The sequence below is a fragment of the Panulirus ornatus genome, chromosome 46 (genome assembly GCF_036320965.1).
Source record: "Panulirus ornatus isolate Po-2019 chromosome 46, ASM3632096v1, whole genome shotgun sequence".
Taxonomy (NCBI): Eukaryota; Metazoa; Arthropoda; class Malacostraca; order Decapoda; family Palinuridae; genus Panulirus; species Panulirus ornatus.
The window spans coordinates 19,966,465-19,986,398 of NC_092269.1; the positions used below are offsets into that span (position 1 = coordinate 19,966,465).

Genomic DNA, 19,934 nt, shown 5'->3' on the forward strand with positions numbered 1-19,934 from the left:
GGGGAAGTAAATGTTTATAGTTGTGTTACTGGAGTGATAGTTTTCATGCATGGTGTTTTTGACAAGAAAATAGTGAAGTTGGAGAAAAATGTAGCTTAGACATTGAAGCTTATTGATACAGTGGTGAAATTGATGAGAACTGCTATTGACGTTTGTGTGAATAAATTGTACATTTCCTTTTCCATAGCCAGAGGTTGAACCATTATGTGACATTCATTTTTTCATTCATTTCAAGCTAAAAGTTTGTTTTCTAAATTGTTTCTTACATTTTTCATATGTATATATATGTATGTGTGTGTGTGTGTGTGTATGTGCGTATGTGTGTGTATGTGTGTGTGTGTGTATATGTATATATATATGTATATTATCCCTGGGGATAGGGGTGAAAGAATACTTCCCACGTATTCCTCGCGTGTCGTAGAAAGCGACTAGAGGGGACGGGAGCGGGGGGCCGGAAATCCTCCCCTCCTTGTATTAACTTTCTAAAATGGGAAACAGAAGAAGGAGTCACGCGGGGAGTGATCATCCTCCTCGAAGGCTCAGAGTGGGGTGCCTAAATGTGTGTGGATGTAACCAAGATGTGAAAAAAGGAGAGATAGGTAGTATGTTTGAGGAAAGGAACCTGGATGTTTTGGCTCTGAGTGAAACGAAGCTCAAGGGTAAAGGGGAAGAGTGGTTTGGAAATGTCTGGGGAGTGAAGTCAGGGGTTAGTGAGAGGACAAGAGCAAGGGAAGGAGTAGCAATACTCCTGAAACAGGAGTTGTGGGAGTATGTGATAGAATGTAAGAAAGTAAATTCTCGATTAATATGGGTAAAATTGAAAGTTGATGGAGAGAGGTGGGTGATTATCGGTGCATATGCACCTGGGCATGAGAAGAAAGATCATGAGAGGCAAGTGTTTTGGGAGCAGCTGAATGAGTGTGTTAGCGGTTTTGATGCACGAGACCGGGTTATAGTGATGGGTGATTTGAATGCAAAGGTGAGTAATGTGGCAGTTGAGAGAATAATTGGTATGCATGGGGTGTTCAGTGTTGTAAATGGAAATGGTGAAGAGCTTGTAGATTTATGTGCTGAAAAAGGACTGATGATTGGGAATACCTGGTTTAAAAAGCGAGATATACATAAGTATACTTATGTAAGTAGGAGAGATGGCCAGAGAGCGTTATTGGATTACGTGTTAATTGACAGGCGTGCGAAAGAGAGACTTTTGGATGTTAATGTGCTGAGAGGTGCAACTGGAGGGATGTCTGATCATTATCTTGTGGAGGCTAAGGTGAAGATTAGTATGGGTTTTCAGAAAAGAGGAGTGAATGTTGGGGTGAAGAAGGTGGTGAGAGTAAGTGAGCTTGGGAAGGAGACCTGTGTGGGGAAGTACCAGGAGAGATTGTGTACAGAATGGAAAAAGGTGAGAACAATGGAAGTAAGGGGAGTGGGGGAGGAATGGGATGTATTTAGGGAATCAGTGATGGATTGCGCAAAAGATGCTTGTGGCATGAGAAGAGTGGGAGGTGGGCTGTTTAGAAAGGGTAGTGAGTGGTGGGATGAAGAAGTAAGAGTATTAGTGAAAGAGAAGAGAGAGGCATAAAAGAAAGAGTATAAAAGAAAGAGACAGGAGGTCAAGAGAAAGGTGCAAGAGGTGAAAAAAAGGGCAAATGAGAGTTGGGGTGAGAGACTATCAGTAAATTTTAGGGAGAATAAAAAGATGTTCTGGAAGGAGGTAAATAGGGTGCGTAAGACAAGGGAGCAAATGGGAACTTCAGTGAAGGGCGTAAATGGGGAGGTGATAACAAGTAGTGGTGATGTGAGAAGGAGATGGAATGAGTATTTTGAAGGTTTGTTGAATGTGTCTGATGACAGAGTGGCAGATATAGGGTGTTTTGGTCGAGGTGGTGTGCAAAGTGAGAGGGTTAGGGAAAATGATTTGGTAAACAGAGAAGAGGTAGTAAAAGCTTTGCGGAAGATGAAAGCCGGCAAGGCAGCAGGTTTGGATGGTATTGCAGTGGAATTTATTAAAAAAGGGGGTGACTGTATTGTTGACTGGTTGGTAAGGTTATTTAATGTATGTATGACTCATGGTGAGGTGCCTGAGGATTGGCGGAATGCGTGCATAGTGCCATTGTACAAAGGCAAAGGGGATAAGAGTGAGTGCTCAAATTACAGAGGTATAAGTTTGTTGAGTATTCCTGGTAAACTATATGGGAGGGTATTGATTGAGAGGGTGAAGGCATGTACAGAGCATCAGATTGGGGAAGAGCAGTGCGGTTTCAGAAGTGGTAGAGGATGTGTGGATCAGGTGTTTGCTTTGAAGAATGTATGTGAGAAATACTTAGAAAAGCAAATGGATTTGTATGTAGCATTTATGGATCTGGAGAAGGCATATGATAGAGTTGATAGAGATGCTCTGTGGAAGGTATTAAGAATATATGGTGTTGTGAGGCAAGTTGTTAGAAGCAGTGAAAAGTTTTTATCGAGGATGTAAGGCATGTGTACGTGTAGGAAGAGAGGAAAGTGATTGGTTCTCAGTGAATGTAGGTTTGCGGCAGGGGTGTGTGATGTCTCCATGGTTGTTTAATTTGTTTATGGATGGGGTTGTTAGGGAGGTAAATGCAAGAGTCCTGGAAAGAGGGTCAAGTATGAAGTCTGTTGGGGATGAGAGAGCTTGGGAAGTGAGTCAGTTGTTGTTCGCTGATGATACAGCGCTGGTGGCTGATTCATGTGAGAAACTGCAGAAGCTGGTGACTGAGTTTGGTAAAGTGTGTGGAAGAAGAAAGTTAAGAGTGAATGTGAATAAGAGCAAGGTTATTAGGTACAGTAGGGTTGAGGGTCAAGTCAATTGGGAGGTGAGTTTGAATGGAGAAAAACTGGAGGAAGTGAAGTGTTTTAGATATCTGGGAGTGGATCTGTCAGCGGATGGAACCATGGAAGCGGAAGTGGATCATAGGGTGGGGGAGGGGGCGAAAATTTTGGGAGCCTTGAAAAATGTGTGGAAGTCGAGAACATTATCTCGGAAAGCAAAAATGGGTATGTTTGAAGGAATAGTGGTTCCAACAATGTTGTATGGTTGCGAGGCGTGGGCTATGGATAGAGTTGTGCGCAGGAGGATGGATGTGCTGGAAATGAGATGTTTGAGGAAAATGTGTGGTGTGAGGTGGTTTGATCGAGTAAGTAACGTAAGGGTAAGAGAGATGTGTGGAAATAAAAAGAGCGTGGTTGAGAGAGCAGAAGAGGGTGTTTTGAAATGGTTTGGGCACATGGAGAGAATGAGTGAGGAAAGATTGACCAAGAGGATATATGTGTCGGAGGTGGAGGGAACGAGGAGAAGAGGGAGACCAAATTGGAGGTGGAAAGATGGAGTGAAAAAGATTTTGTGTGATCGGGGCCTGAACATGCAGGAGGGTGAAAGGAGGGCAAGGAATAGAGTGAATTGGAGCGATGTGGTATACCGGGGTTGACGTGCTGTCAGTGGATTGAATCAAGGCATGTGAAGCGTCTGGGGTAAACCATGGAAAGCTGTGTAGGTATGTATATTTGCGTGTGTGGACGTGTGTATGTACATGTGTATGGGAGGGGGGGGTTGGGCCATTTCTTTCGTCTGTTTCCTTGCGCTACCTCGCAAACGCGGGAGACAGCGACAAAGTTTAAAAAAAAAAAAAAAAATATATATATATATATATATATATATATGTGTGTGTGTGTGTGTGTGTGTGTGTGTGTGTGTGTGTGTGTGTGTATACATATATGTATATTATCCCTGGGGATAGGGGTGAAAGAGTACTTCCCACGTATTCCTCGCGTGTCGTAGAAAGCGACTAGAGGGGACGGGAGCGGGGGGCCGGAAATCCTCCCCTCCTTGTATTAACTTTCTAAAATGGGAAACAGAAGAAGGAGTCACGCGGGGAGTGCTCATCCTCCTCGAAGGCTCAGAGTGGGGTGCCTAAATGTGTGTGGATGTAACCAAGATGTGAAAAAAGGAGAGATAGGTAGTATGTTTGAGGAAAGGAACCTGGATGTTTTGGCTCTGAGTGAAACGAAGCTCAAGGGTAAAGGGGAAGAGTGGTTTGGAAATGTCTGGGGAGTGAAGTCAGGGGTTAGTGAGAGGACAAGAGCAAGGGAAGGAGTAGCAATACTCCTGAAACAGGAGTTGTGGGAGTATGTGATAGAATGTAAAAAAGTAAATTCTCGATTAATATGGGTAAAATTGAAAGTTGATGGAGAGAGGTGGGTGATTATTGGTGCATATGCACCTGGGCATGAGAAGAAAGATCATGAGAGGCAAGTGTTTTGGGAGCAGCTAAATGAGTGTGTTAGCGGTTTTGATGCACGAGATCGGGTTATAGTGATGGGTGATTTGAATGCAAAGGTGAGTAATGTGGCAGTTGAGGGAATAATTGGTATGCATGGGGTGTTCAGTGTTGTAAATGGAAATGGTGAAGAGCTTGTAGATTTATGTGCTGAAAAAGGACTGATGATTGGGAATACCTGGTTTAAAAAGCGAGATATACATAAGTATACTTATGTAAGTAGGAGAGATGGCCAGAGAGCGTTATTGGATTACGTGTTAATTGACAGGCGTGCGAAAGAGAGACTTTTGGATGTCAATGTGCTGAGAGGTGCAACTGGAGGGATGTCTGATCATTATCTTGTGGAGGCTAAGGTGAAGATTAGTATGGGTTTTCAGAAAAGAAGAGTGAATGTTGGGGTGAATAAGGTGGTGAGAGTAAGTGAGCTTGGGAAGGAGACCTGTGTGAAGAAGTATCTGGAGAGACTGTGTACAGAATGGAAAAAGGTGAGAACAATTTAAGTAAGGGGAGTGGGGGAGGAATGGGATGTATTTAGGGAATCAGTGATGGATTGCGCAAAAGATGCTTGTGGCATGAGAAGAGTGGGAGGTGGGCTGTTTAGAAAGGGTAGTGAGTGGTGGGATGAAGAAGTAAGAGTATTAGTGAAAGAGGAGAGAGAGGCATTTGGACGATTTTTGCAGGGAAAAAATGCAATTGAGTGGGAGAAGTATAAAAGAAAGAGACAGGAGGTCAAGAGAAAGGTGCAAGAGGTGAAAAAAAGGGCAAATGAGAGTTGGGGTGAGAGACTATCAGTAAATTTTAGGGAGAATAAAAAGATGTTCTGGAAGGAGGTAAATAGGGTGCGTAAGACAAGGGAGCAAATGGGAACTTCAGTGAAGGGCGTAAATGGGGAGGTGATAACAAGTGATGTGATGTGAGAAGAAGATGGAATGAGTATTTTGAAGGTTTGTTGAATGTGTCTGATGACAGAGTGGCAGATATAGGGTGTTTGGGTCGAGGTGGTGTGCAAAGTGAGAGGGTTAGGGAAAATGATTTGGTAAACAGAGAAGAGGTAGTAAAAGCTTTGCGGAAGATGAAAGCCGGCAAGGCAGCAGGTTTGGATGGTATTGCAGTGGAATTTATTAAAAAAGGGGGTGACTGTATTGTTGACTGGTTGGTAAGGTTATTTAATGTATGTATGACTCATGGTGAGGTGCCTGAGGATTGGCGGAATGCGTGCATAGTGCCATTGTACAAAGGCAAAGGGGATAAGAGTGAGTGCTCAAATTACAGAGGTATAAGTTTGTTGAGTATTCCTGGTAAATTATATGGGAGGGTACTGATTGAGAGGGTGAAGGCATGTACAGAGCATCAGATTGGGGAAGAGCAGTGTGGTTTCAGAAGTGGTAGAGGATGTGTGGATCAGGTGTTTGCTTTGAAGAATGTATGTGAGAAATACTTAGAAAAGCAAATGGATTTGTATGTAGCATTTATGGATCTGGAGAAGGCATATGATAGAGTTGATAGAGATGCTCTGTGGAAGGTATTAAGAATATATGGTGTGGGAGGCAAGTTGTTAGAAGCAGTGAAAAGTTTTTATCGAGGATGTAAGGCATGTGTACGTGTAGGAAGAGAGGAAAGTGATTGGTTCTCAGTGAATGTAGGTTTGCGGCAGGGGTGTGTGATGTCTCCATGGTTGTTTAATTTGTTTATGGATGGGGTTGTTAGGGAGGTAAATGCAAGAGTTTTGGAAAGAGGGGCAAGTATGAAGTCTGTTGGGGATGAGAGAGCTTGGGAAGTGAGGTAGTTGTTGTTCGCTGATGATACAGCGCTGGTGGCGGATTCATGTGAGAAACTGCAGAAGCTGGTGACGGAGTTTGGTAAAGTGTGTGGAAGAAGAAAGTTAAGAGTAAATGTGAATAAGAGCAAGGTTATTAGGTACAGTACGGTTGAGGGTCAAGTCAATTGGGAGGTGAGTTTGAATGGAGAAAAACTGGAGGAAGTGAAGTGTTTTAGATATCTGGGAGTGGATCTGGCAGCGGATGGAACCATGGAAGCGGAAGTGGATCATAGGGTGGGGGAGGGGGCGAAAATTTTGGGAGCCTTGAAAAATGTGTGGAAGTCGAGAACATTATCCCGGAAAGCAAAAATGGGTATGTTTGAAGGAATAGTGGTTCCAACAATGTTGTATGGTTGCGAGGCGTGGGCTATGGATAGAGTTGTGCGCAGGAGGTTGGATGTGCTGGAAATGAGATGCTTGAGGACAATATGTGGTGTGAGGTGGTTTGATCGAGTAAGTAACGTAAGGGTAAGAGAGATGTGTGGAAATGAAAAGAGCGTGGTTGAGAGAGCAGAAGAGGGTGTTTTGAAATGGTTTGGGCACATGGAGAGAATGAGTGAGGAAAGATTGACCAAGAGGATATATGTGTCGGAGGTGGAGGGAACGAGGAGAAGAGGGAGACCAAATTGGAGGTGGAAAGATGGAGTGAAAAGGATTTTGTGTGATCGGGGCCTGAACATGCAGGAGGGTGAAAGGAGGGCAAGAAATAGAGCGAATTGGACTGATGTGGTATAAAGGGTTGACGTGCTGTCAGTGGATTGAACCAGGGCATGTGAAGCGTCCGGGGTAAACCATGGAAAGCTGTGTAGGTATGTATATTTGCGTGTGTGGACGTGTGTATGTACATGTGTTTTGGGGGGGGGGTTGGGCCATTTCTTTCGTCTGTTTCCTTGCGCTACCTCGCAAACGCGGGAGACAGCGACAAAGTATAAAAAAAAAAAAAAAAATATATATATATATATATATATATATATATATATATATATATATATATATATATATATATTTATTTATTTACTTATTTATTTTGCTTTGTCGCTGTCTCCCGCGTTTGCGAGCTAGCGAAAGGAAACAGACGCAAAAATGGCCTATCCAGCCCACATACACATGTATATACATACACGTCCACACACGCAAATATACATACCTATACATCTCAATGTACACATATATATACACACACAGACATATACATATATACACATATACGTAATTCATACTGTCTTTATTTGTTCCTATCGCCACCTCGCCACACATGGAATAACAACCCCCTCCCCCCTCATATGTGCGAGGTAGCGCTAGGAAAAGACAACAAAGGCCACATTAGTTCACACTCAGTCTCTAGCTGTCATGTAATAATGCACCGAAACCACAGCTCCCTTTCCACATCCAGGCCACACAGAACTTTCCATGGTTTATCCCAGACACTTCACATGCCCTGGTTCAATCCACTGACAGCACGTCGACCCCGGTATACCACATCGTTCCAATTCACTCTATTCCTTGCACGCCTTTCAACCTCCTGCATGTTTAGTCCCCGATCACTTAAAATCTTTTTCACTCCATCTTTCCACCTCCAATTTGGTCTCCCACTTCTCCTCGTTCCCTCCACCTCTGACACATATATCCTCTTGGTCAATCTTTCTTCACTCATTCTCTCCATGTGACCAAACCATTTCAAAACACCCTCTTCTGCTCTCTCAACCACGCTCTTATTATTTCCACACATCTCTTTTACCCTTACATTACTTACTAGATCAAACCACCTCGCACCACATATTGTCCTGAAACATCTCAATTCCAGTACCTCCACCCTCCTGCGCACAATTCTATTCATAGCCCACGCCTCGCAACATACAACATTGTTGGAACCACTATTCCTTCAAACATACACATTTTTGCTTTCCGAGATAATGTTCTTGACTTCCAAACATTCTTCAAGGCTCCCAGAATTTTCGCCCCCTCCCCCACCCTATGATTCACTTCCGCTTCCATGGTTCCATCCGCTGCCAGATCCACTCCCAGATATCTAAAACACTTCAGTTCTTCCAGTTTTTCTCGATTCAAACTTACCTCCCAATTGACTTGACCCTCAACCCTACTGTACCTAATAACCTTGCTCTTACTCACATTTACTCTTAACTTTCTTCTTTCACACACTTTACCAAACTCAGTCCCTAGCTTCTGCAGTTTCTTACATGAATCAGCCACCAGCGCTGTATCATCAGCGAACAACAACTGACTCACTTCCCAAGCTCTCTCATCCTGAACAGACTGCATACTTGCCCCTCTTTCCAAAACTCTTGCATTTACCTCCCTAACAACCCCATCCATAAACAAATTAAACAACCATGGAGACATCACACACCCCTGCCGCAAACCTACATTCACTGAGAACCAATCACTTTCCTCTCTTCCTACACGTACGCATGCCTTACATCCTCGATAAAAGCTTTTCACTGCTTCTAACAACTTTCCTCCCACACCATATAATCTTAATACCTTCCACAGAGCATCTCTATCAACTCTATCATATGCCTTCTCCAGATCCATAAATGCTACATACAAATCCATTTGCTTTTCTAAGTATTTCTCACATACATTCTTCAAAGCAAACACCTGATCCAAACATCCTCTTTTTCGCCTCTTGCACCTTTCTCTTGACCTCCTGCCACTTTCTTTTATACCTCTCCCACTCATTTGCAATTTTTCCCTGCAAAAATCGTCCAAATGCCTCTCTCTTCTCTATCACTAATAATCTTACTTCTTAATCCCATCACTCACTACCTTTTCTAATCAACCCACCTCCCACGTCTCTCATACCACAAGCGTCTTTTGCGCAAGCCATCGCTGCTTCCCTAAATAAATCCCATTCCTCCCCCACTCCCCTTACCTCCTTTGTTCTTACCTTTTTCCATTCTGTACTCAGTCTCTCCTGGTACTTTCTCACACAAGTCTTCTTCTCAAACTCACTTACTCTCACCACTCTCTTCACCCCAACATTCTCTCTTCATTTCTGAAAACCCCCACAAATCTTCACCTTCGCCTCCACAAATAACATATATATATAAATATATATATATATATATATATATATATATATATATATATATATATATATATATATATATATATATATATATATATATATATATATATATATATATATATATATATATATATATATATATATATATATATATATATATATATATATATATATATGTATATATATATATATATATATATATATATATATATATATATATATATATATATATATATATATATATATATATATATATATATATATATATATATATATATATATATATTTATATATATATATATATAAACATATATGTACATATATATATATATATATATATATATATCCCTGGAGATAGGGGAGAAAGAATATTTCCCACGCATTTCTCACGTGTCGTAGAAGGCAACTAAAGGGGACGGGAGCGGGCGGCCAGAAACCCTCCTCTCCTTGTATTTTAACTTTCCAAAAGGGGAAACAGAAGAAGAAGTCACGCGAGGAGTGCTCATCCTCCTCGAAGGCTCAGATTGGGGTGCCTAAATGTGTGTGGATGTAACCAAGATGAGAAATAATTAGATATAGGTAGTATGTTTGAGGAAAGGAACATGGATGTTTTGGCTCTGAGTGAAACGAAGCTCAAGGGTAAAGGGGAAGAGGGGTTTGGGAATGTCTTGGGAGTAAAGTCAGGGGTTAATGAGAAGACATGAGCAAGGGAAGGAGTAGCACTACTCCTGAATCAGGAGTTGTGGGAGTATGTGATAGAATGTAAGAAAGTAAATTCTAGATTGATATGGGTAAAACTGAAAGTTGATGGAGAGAGATGGGTGATTATTGGTTCATATGCACCTGGGCATGAGAAGAAAGATCATGAGAGGCAAATGTTTTGGGAACAGCTGAATGAGTGTGTTAGTGGTTTTGATTCACAAGACCGGGTTATAGTGATGGGTGATTTCAATGCAAAGGTGAGTAATGTGGCAGTTGAGGGAATAATTGGTATACGTGGAGTGTTCAGTGTTGTAAATGGAAATAGTGAAGAGCTTGTACATTTATGTGCTGAAAAAGGACAGGTGATTGGGAATACATGGTTTAAAAAGCAAGATATACATAAGTATACGTATGTAAGTAGGAGTGATGGCCAGAGAGCGTTATTGGATTACATGTTAGTTGATAGACGCACGAAAGAGAGACTTTTGGATGTTAATGTGCTGAGAGGTGCAACTGGAGGGATGTCTGATCATTATCTTGTGGAGGCGAAGGTGAAGATTTTTGGGGGTATTCAGAAGAGAGAATGTTTGGGTGAAGAGAGTGGTAAGAGTAAGTGAGCTTGGGAATGAGACTTGTGTGAGGAAGTACCAGGAGAGACTGAGTACAGAATGGAATAAGGTGATAACAAAGGAGGTAAGGGGAATGGGGGAGGAATGGGATGTATTTAGGGAATCAGAGATGGCTTGCGCAAAAGATGCTTGTGGCATGAGAGACGTGGGAGGTGGGTTGATTAGAAAAGGTAGTGAGTGGTGGGATGAAGATGTAAGATTATTAGTGAAAGAGAAGAGAGAGGCATTTGGACGTTCTTGCAGGGAAAAAATGCAAATGAGTGGGAGAGGTATAAAAGAAAGAGGCAGTAGCTCAAGAGAAAGATGCAAGAGGTGAAAAAGAGGGCAAATTAGAGTTGGGGTTAGAGAGTATCATTAAATTTTAGGGAGAATAAAAAGATGTTTTGGAAGGAGGTAAATAAAGTGCGTAAGACAAGGGATCAAATGGGAACTTCAGTGAAGGGGGCTAATGGGGAGGTGATAACAAGTATAGGTGATGTGAGGAGATGGAGTGAGTATTTTGAAGGATTATTGAATGTGTTTGATGACAGAGTGGCAGATATAGGGTGTTTTGGTCGAGGTGGTGTGCAATGTGAGAGGATTAGGGAAAATGATTTGGTAAATAGAGAAGAGGTAGTAAAAGCTTTACGGAAGATGAAAGCCGGCAAGGCAGCAGGTTGGATGATATATCAGTGGAATTTATTAAAAAAGGGGGTGACTGTATTGTTGACTGGTTGGTAAGGTTATTTAATGTATGTATGATTCATGGTGAGGTGCCTGAGGATTGGCGGAATGCTTGCATAGTGCCATTTGACAAAGGCAAAGGGGATAAGAGTGAATGCTCAAATTATAGAGGTATAAGTTTGTTGAGTATTCCTGGTAAATTATATGGGAGGGTATTGATTGAGAGGGTGAAGGCATGTACAGAGCATCAGATTGGGGAAGAGCAGTGTGGTTTCAGAAGAGGTAGAGGATATGTGGATCAGGTGTTTGCTTTGAAGAATGTATGAGAAATACTTAGAAAATCTAATGGATTTGTATGTAGCATTTATGGATCTGGAGAAGGCATATGATAGAGTTGATAGAGATGCTCTGTGGAAGGTTTTAAGAATATATGGTGTGGGAGGCAAGTTGTTAGAAACAGTGAAAAGTTTTTATCGAGGATGTAAGGCATGTATACGTGTAGGAAGAGAGGAAAGTGATTGGTTCTCAGTGAATATAGGTTTGCGGCAGGGGTGTGTGATGTCTCCGTGGTTGTTTAATTTGTTTATGGATGGGGTTGTTAGGGAGGTGAATGCAAGGGTTTGGGAAAGAGTGGCAAGTATGCAGTCTGTTGTTGATGAGAGAGCTTGGGAAGTGAGTCAGTTGTTGTTAGCTGATGATACAGCGCTGGTGGCTGATTCATGTAAGAAACTGAAGAAGCTGGTGACTGAGTTTGGTAAAGTGTGTGAAAGAAGAAAGTTGAGAGTAAATGTGAATAAGAGCTAGTTTATTAGGTATAGTAGGGTTGAGGTTCAAGTCAATTGGGAGGTAAGTTTGAATGGAGAAAAACTGGAGGAAGTAAAATGTTTTAGATATCTGGGAGTGGATCTGACAGCGGATGGAACCATGAAAGCGGAAGTGAATCTTAGGGTGGGGGAGGGGGCGAAAATTCTGGGAGCCTTGAAGAATGTTTGGAAGTCGACCATACATACATACGTATGTTTTGGAAAACCACATGTTTACCAAATGGTGTCCTAGCCTCGTCTCTTCGATGCATATCAATTGACTGTTATATTTCTGTCTTGTGTCTCCCCTGATGATGTGATTATTACACGAAAGTGCACTTGGGAACTTTTCGTGTTTCATTTTCCCCGTGGACTCATAGGAATATCTTGATCACGCGCAAAATTGTGATCCTTTCCAATATATATATACATATATATATATATATATATATATATATATATATATATACATATATATATATATATATATATATATATATATATATATATATATATATATATATATATATATATATATATATATATATATATAAATTAAATACAAAATCTTTTTCATTTACCCGCGAGAGCAAAGGCTTCATTTGCTTCATCCGATGTTTAGCTGCTATGTATATTGCACTGATACCATATTTTCTATGCGGAACCACGCCCCAAAACCTTTCCCCGGTGTCTTCCGGCTGTTTCATATACTCTGGTTGTGTCAAGTGACAGCACGTCCCCTTTTGTGTAACACATCAGTCCAATGCACTGTTTTAAAAATTTTAGCATTTTCCGGCCCCGAGCACTCAACATATCTTCCTATATTTTCCATACTTCCATCTCCAGTTATTTTTTCCTCATCTCATTGTGCAATTTTCATATGATACATAATTGATTTTGTTAAGCGCCTCCTCTCTCATCCTATCTATATGGTGACACTGTTTCAGAACTCCCTCATCAGCACTCTCGAGCGCTTTTCTCTTCGTATCATATCTCTTACCCCTCCATTATTTATCTGAAGCCCCCATCGCACATCTCTTATTGTTCTTAAACATTTCATTTTAAACACATCCACCTTCTTATTCAGTGACCACCCTTGCAACTATGCAATACTTTCATAACTCCTGTGTCTTCAAACAAATCCATATTTGCCCTCCCAGGGCCACTTCCTTCGAATTCATACCTCAACGAATCTATCTCGTTGCACTGCTAAACCTGACAGCCTTCCTTTTTGCATATACATTTACACTCAAGACCTTTAACACACTTGCTCAAAATCAGATACTAAGTTCTGCAATCTCTCACTCGCTGTATCATCAGCAAACGCCAACTTTCTTTTACCTGTTGACTTGGTGATTAAGACTGTCATAAAACAGGAATATTTGATCTTATCTACTTGATGGATCCAGTCTTGTCATCCAGAATGAGGTACATGGCGTTCATCATAGAAAATGTCTTGTGAAGGTCCCGTAATTCCGAGAGAGACAGGCGGGTGAGGGCGAGGAGCCTGGTGGACCACACCAGGAGGCGGCCCTTGAGGGACCACTGGGCGAAGGCGGCGAGGAAGACTGGGTCGTCGCTCACCACCACCACCGTCACACACCAAGACAACTGACGCAGCTGTTGACGTTAACATGAGACAAATACTGTTATAGTAATCTATTTCTCTCAGTAATAACGTGAAAGTGACCCGTGACTCATTGGTAATACAGGTCTCTCAACACATTCCAAAAGTGATACGGGAATAACCTTCAATAGTTACTTTGAATGTAGCCTCCCAGCCATTAGTATCTGTGACGTAATTATCTAAGCAGTGATGTAATACTAACCTACCGGCAACAACGGTAACATGCGAGTGATCATTACATGTCAGCAGTAATATGAGAATGACGTACCCGCCTGGCCTTGATGACCATGTGGGAAAGCTCGGCGTCCTGAACGTCTGCTGAAACTTCAAATACCCCAACTCCCAGTGAGGCCTGCAGTCGTCCCACTTCTGTGAACTGTGATGGAAGGAAGATGGATATCATATTGATGGTCATAAATCCCAAAATGGAAAAAAATTGGTATTCAAGCTGGTCAAAATATATACTAGGTCTATGTCTTGCGTAGAGGCCAAAGTTATCAAACAACAAAGCTAGTATTACCGGGGTCCTGCCATCTGTGAAGAGTAGACAGGAACATAGATGTGGTGGTGTTGACAGTACATCATTCACCGCTTCAGTGATATGCGACAGCATCTCCTGTCTCACTGTAATACAAACAGGTATTCAATAAAATCTATCTTACTTTCTGTTTTCAAGTTATATGAGACGGAATTGAACCCCTGATAATTACCCCCTGCAGCGTGTGGAAGACTGCATAGATCGTGTCGGCAATGCTCGCTACCTGTCAAAACTAGATCTCAGTAAAGGGTGCTGGTAAATTAGATTAACGGAGAAAGCAAGACACATCAGCACCTTTGTAGTGCTAGGACGGACTTATGTGTAAAGTGATGCCTTTTGGCATGAAGAATGCCCCTGCAACATTTCAACGACTTATGGACATCCTCATCAGAGACCTGCCTGGTTGTGTCGTCTACCTGGACGGCATTGTGATATACAGTCAGAGTTGGGACGAACATCTACAGACTTGGCAACCTTCTGACGGTCTTGAATGAGGCTAATCTTGTTCTCAATTGGGACAAATACATATACGTCCACACACGCATATATGCATACCTATACATTTCAACGTATACTTACATATACATAGACAGACATACACATATATACACAGGTACATAATTCATACTTGCTGCCTTTATTCATTTCCGTCGCCACCCCACCACACATGAAATGAAAACACCCTCCCAACGCATGCGTGCGAGGTAGTGCTACGAAAAGGTAACAAAGGCCACACTCTTTCACACTCAGTCTCTAGCTATCATGTATGATACACCGAAACCACAGCTCCCTTCCACAGCCAGGCCCCACAAAACTTTCCATGGTTTACCCCAGACGCTTCAAATGCACTAGTTCAATCCATTGACTGCACGTCGACCCAGGTATACCATATCGTTCCAATTCACTCTATTCCTTGCTCGCCTTTCACCCTCCTGCATGTTCAGGCCCCGATCGCTCAAAATCTTTCACTCCATCCTTCCACCTCCTATTGGTCTCCCACTTCTCCTCGTTCCCTCCAACTCTGACACATATGTCCCTTTTGCCAATTTTTCCTCACTCATTCTCTTCATGTGACAGAACCATTTCAAAATACCCTCTTCTGCTCTCTCAACCACACTCCTTTTATTACCATACATCTCTCTCACCCTTTCACTCCTTACTCGATCAAACCACCTTACACCATATATTGTCCTCAAACATCTCATTTCCAACACATCCACCCTCCTCAGCAAAACTCTATCTATAGCCCACGCCTTGCAACCATATAACATTGTTGGCACCATTATTCCTTTAAATATAATCATTTTTGATGAGAGTAAGTGAGCCTAGGAAGGAGACCTGTGTGAAGATGTACCAGGAGAGACTGAGTGCAGAATGGAAAAAGCAGGAGAGGAAAGGACGTAATGGGAGTGGGGGAGGAATAGGATGCATTTAAGGAAGCAGTGATGGCTTGCGCAAAAGATGCTTGTGGCATGAAAAGCGTGGGAGGTGAGCAGATTACAAAGGGTAGTGACTGGTGGGATGAAGAAGTAAGATTATTAGTGAAAGAGAAGAGAGAGGCATTTGGACGAGTTTTGCAGGGAAATAGTGCAAATGACTGGGAGATGTATAAATGAAAGAGGCAGGAAGTCAAGGGAGAGGTGCAAGAGGTGAAAAAGAGGGCAAATGAGAGTTGGGGTGGGAGAGTTTCATCAAATTCTAAGGAGGAAAAAAAAGATGTTTTGGAAGGAGGTAAATAAAGCGCATAAAACAAGAGAAAAATGGGAACATCGGTGAAGGGGGCTAATGGGTAGGTAATAACAAGTAGTGATGATGTGAGAAGGAGATGGAGTGAGTATTTTGGAGGTTTGTTGAATGTGTTAAATGGTAGAGTGGCAGATATAGGATGTTTTGGTCGAGGTGGTGTGCGAAGCGAGAGGGTTAGGGAGAATGATTTGGTAAGCAGCGAAGAGGTAGTGAAGGCTTTGCAGAAGTTGAAAGCCGGCAAGGTGACGGGTTTGGTTGGTATTGCAGTGGATTCTATTAAAAAGGGGGTGACTGTGCTGTTGACTGGTTGGTAAGGATATTTAAGGTATGTATGGCTCATGGTGAGGTGCATTAGGATTGGCAGAATGCATGTATAGTGCCATTATACAAAGGCAAAAGGGATAAGAGTGAGTGCTCAAATTACAGAGGTATAAGATGTGAAAAAAGGAGAGATAGGTAGTATGTTTGGGGAAAGGAACCTGGATGTTTTGGCTCTGAGTGAAACGAAGCTCAAGGGTAAAGGGGAAGAGTGGTTTGGAAATGTCTGGGGAGTGAAGTCAGGGGTTAGTGAGAGGACAAGAGCAAGGGAATGAGTAGCAATACTCCTGAAACAGGAGTTGTGGGAGTATTTGATAGAATGTAAGAAAGTAAATTCTCGATTAATATGGGTAAAATTGAAAGTTGATGGAGAGAGGTGGGTGATTATTGGTGCATATGCACCTGGGCATGAGAAGAAAGATCATGAGAGGCAAGTGTTTTGGGAGCAGCTAAATGAGTGTGTTAGCGGTTTTGATGCACGAGACCGGGTTATAGTGATGGGTGATTTGAATGCAAAGGTGAGTAATGTGGCAGTTGAGGGAATAATTGGTATGCATGGGGTGTTCAGTGTTGTAAATGGAAATGGTGAAGAGCTTGTAGATTTATGTGCTGAAAAAGGACTGATGATTGGGAATACCTGGTTTAAAAAGCGAGATATACATAAGTATACTTATGTAAGTAGGAGAGATGGCCAGAGAGCGTTATTGGATTACGTATTAATTGACAGGCGTGCGAAAGAGAGACTTTTGGATGTCAATGTGCTGAGAGGTGCAACTGGAGGGATGTCTGATCATTATCTTGTGGAGGCTAAGGTGAAGATTAGTATGGGTTTTCAGAAAAGAAGAGTGAATGTTGGGGTGAAGAAGGTGGTGAGAGTAAGTGAGCTTGGGAAGGAGACCTGTGTGAAGAAGTATCAGGAGAGACTGTGTACAGAATGGAAAAAGGTGAGAACAATGGAAGTAAGGGGAGTGGGGGAGGAATGGGATGTATTTAGGGAATCAGTGATGGATTGCGCAAAAGATGCTTGTGGCATGAGAAGAGTGGGAGGTGGGCTGTTTAGAAAGGGTAGTGAGTGGTGGGATGAAGAAGTAAGAGTATTGGTGAAAGAGAAGAGAGAGGCATTTGGACGGTTTTTGCAGGGAAAAAATGCAATTGAGTGGGAGAAGTATAAAAGAAAGAGACAGGAGGTCAAGAGAAAGGTGCAAGAGGTGAAAGAAAGGGCAAATGAGAGTTGGGGTGAGAGACTATCAGTAAATTTTAGGGAGAATAAAAAGATGTTCTGGAAGGAGGTAAATAGGGTGCGTAAGACAAGGGAGCAAATGGGAACTTCAGTGAAGGGCGTAAATGGGGAGGTGATAACAAGTAGTGGTGATGTGAGAAGGAGATGGAATGAGTATTTTGAAGGTTTGTTGAATGTGTCTGATGACAGAGTGGCAGATATAGGGTGTTTGGGTCGAGGTGGTGTGCAAAGTGAGAGGGTTAGGGAAAATGATTTGGTAAACAGAGAAGAGGTAGTAAAAGCTTTGCGGAAGATGAAAGCCGGCAAGGCAGCAGGTTTGGATGGTATTGCAGTGGAATTTATTAAAAAAGGGGGTGACTGTATTGTTGACTGGTTGGTAAGGTTATTTAATGTATGTATGACTCATGGTGAGGTGCCTGAGGATTTGCGGAATGCGTGCATAGTGCCATTGTACAAAGGCAAAGGGGATAAGAGTGAGTGCTCAAATTACAGAGGTATAAGTTTGTTGAGTATTCCTGGTAAATTATATGGGAGGGTATTGATTGAGAGGGTGAAGGCATGTACAGAGCATCAGATTGGGGAAGAGCAGTGTGGTTTCAGAAGTGGTAGAGGATGTGTGGATCAGGTGTTTGCTTTGAAGAATGTATGTGAGAAATACTTAGAAAAGCAAATGGATTTGTATGTAGCATTTATGGATCTGGAGAAGGCATATGATAGAGTTGATAGAGATGCTCTCTGGAAGGTATTAAGAATATATGGTGTTGGAGGCAAGTTGTTAGAAGCAGTGAAAAGTTTTTATCGAGGATGTAAGGCATGTGTACGTGTAGGAAGAGAGGAAAGTGATTGGTTCTCAGTGAATGTAGGTTTGCGGCAGGGGTGTGTGATGTCTCCATGGTTGTTTAATTTGTTTATGGATGGGGTTGTTAGGGAGGTAAATGCAAGAGTCTTGGAAAGAGGGGCAAGTATGAAGTCTGTTGGGGATGAGAGAGCTTGGGAAGTGAGTCAGTTGTTGTTCGCTGATGATACAGCGCTGGTGGCGGATTCATGTGAGAAACTGCAGACGCTGGTGACGGAGTTTGGTAAAGTGTGTGGAAGAAGAAAGTTAAGAGTAAATGTGAATAAGAGCAAGGTTATTAGGTACAGTAGGGTTGAGGGTCAAGTCAATTGGGAGGTGAGTTTGAATGGTGAAAAACTGGAGGAAGTGAAGTGTTTTAGATATCTGGGAGTGGATCTGTCAGCGGATGGAACCATGGAAGCGGAAGTGGATCATAGGGTGGGGGAGGGGGCGAACATTTTGGGAGCCTTGAAAAATGTGTGGAAGTCGAGAACATTATCCCGGAAAGCAAAAATGGGTATGTTTGAAGGAATAGTAGTTCCAACAATGTTGTATGGTTGCGAGGCGTGGGCTATGGATAGAGTTGTGCGCAGGAGGATGGATGTGCTGGAAATGAGATGTTTGAGGACAATGTGTGGTGTGAGGTGGTTTGATCGAGTAAGTAACGTAAGGGTAAGAGAGATGTGTGGAAATAAAAAGAGCGTGGTTGAGAGAGCAGAAGAGGGTGTTTTGAAATGGTTTGGGCACATGGAGAGAATGAGTGAGGAAAGATTGACCAAGAGGATATATGTGTCGGAGGTGGAGGGAACGAGGAGAAGAGGGAGACCAAATTGGAGGTGGAAAGATGGAGTGAAAAGGATTTTGTGTGATCGGGGCCTGAACATGCAGGAGGGTGAAAGGAGGGCAAGGAATAGAGTGAATTGGAGCGATGTGGTATACAGGGGTTGACGTGCTGTCAGTGGATTGAATCAAGGCATGTGAAGCGTCCGGGGTAAACCATGGAAAGCTGTGTAGGTATGTATATTTGCGTGTGTGGACGTGTGTATGTACATGTGTATGGGGGGGGTTGGGCCATTTCTTTCGTCTGTTTCCTTGCGCTACCTCGCAAACGCGGGAGACAGCGACAAAGTATAAAAAAAAAAAAAAAGTTTCTTGAGTATTCCTGAAAAATTATATGGGAGGGTATTGACTGAGAGGATAAAGGCATTTACAGAGCACCAGATTGGGGAAGAGCAGTGTGGTTTCAAAAGTGGTAGAGGATGTGTGGATCAGGTGTTTTCTTTGAAGAATGTATGTGAGAAATACTTCGAAAAGGAAATGGATTTGTATGTAGCATTTATGGATCTGGAGAAGGCATATGATAGAATTGATAAAGATGCTCTGTGGAGAGTATTAAGAATATATGGTGTAGGAAGCAAGTTCTTAGAATAGGTGAAAAGTTTTTATCGATGTTGTAAGACATGTGTACGAGTAGGAAGAGAGGAAAGTGATTGGATCTCAGTGAATGTTGGTTTGCGCCAAGGGTGCGTGATGTCTCCATGGTTGTTTGATTTGTTTATGGATGGGGTTGTTAGGGAGGTGAATGCAAGAGTTTTGGCGAGAGGGGCAAGTATGCATTCTTGTGGATGAGAGTGCTTGGGAAGTGAGTCAGCTGTCTTTCGCTG

At 42.3% G+C, this 19,934-nt stretch overlaps 1 protein-coding gene across 1 annotated transcript in view; it reads right to left on the reverse strand.

Moving 5' to 3' along the window:
- Positions 1–19,934, reverse strand: part of LOC139763327 (glutamate receptor ionotropic, kainate 4-like) — a 224,483-nt gene that overhangs the window by 156,683 nt on the left and 47,866 nt on the right. Inside the window, exon 3 of the mRNA XM_071689348.1 lies at positions 13,363–13,586. Coding sequence (XP_071545449.1) covers positions 13,363–13,586 — 224 coding nt within the window. The remainder of the gene's footprint in view (positions 1–13,362; positions 13,587–19,934) is intronic.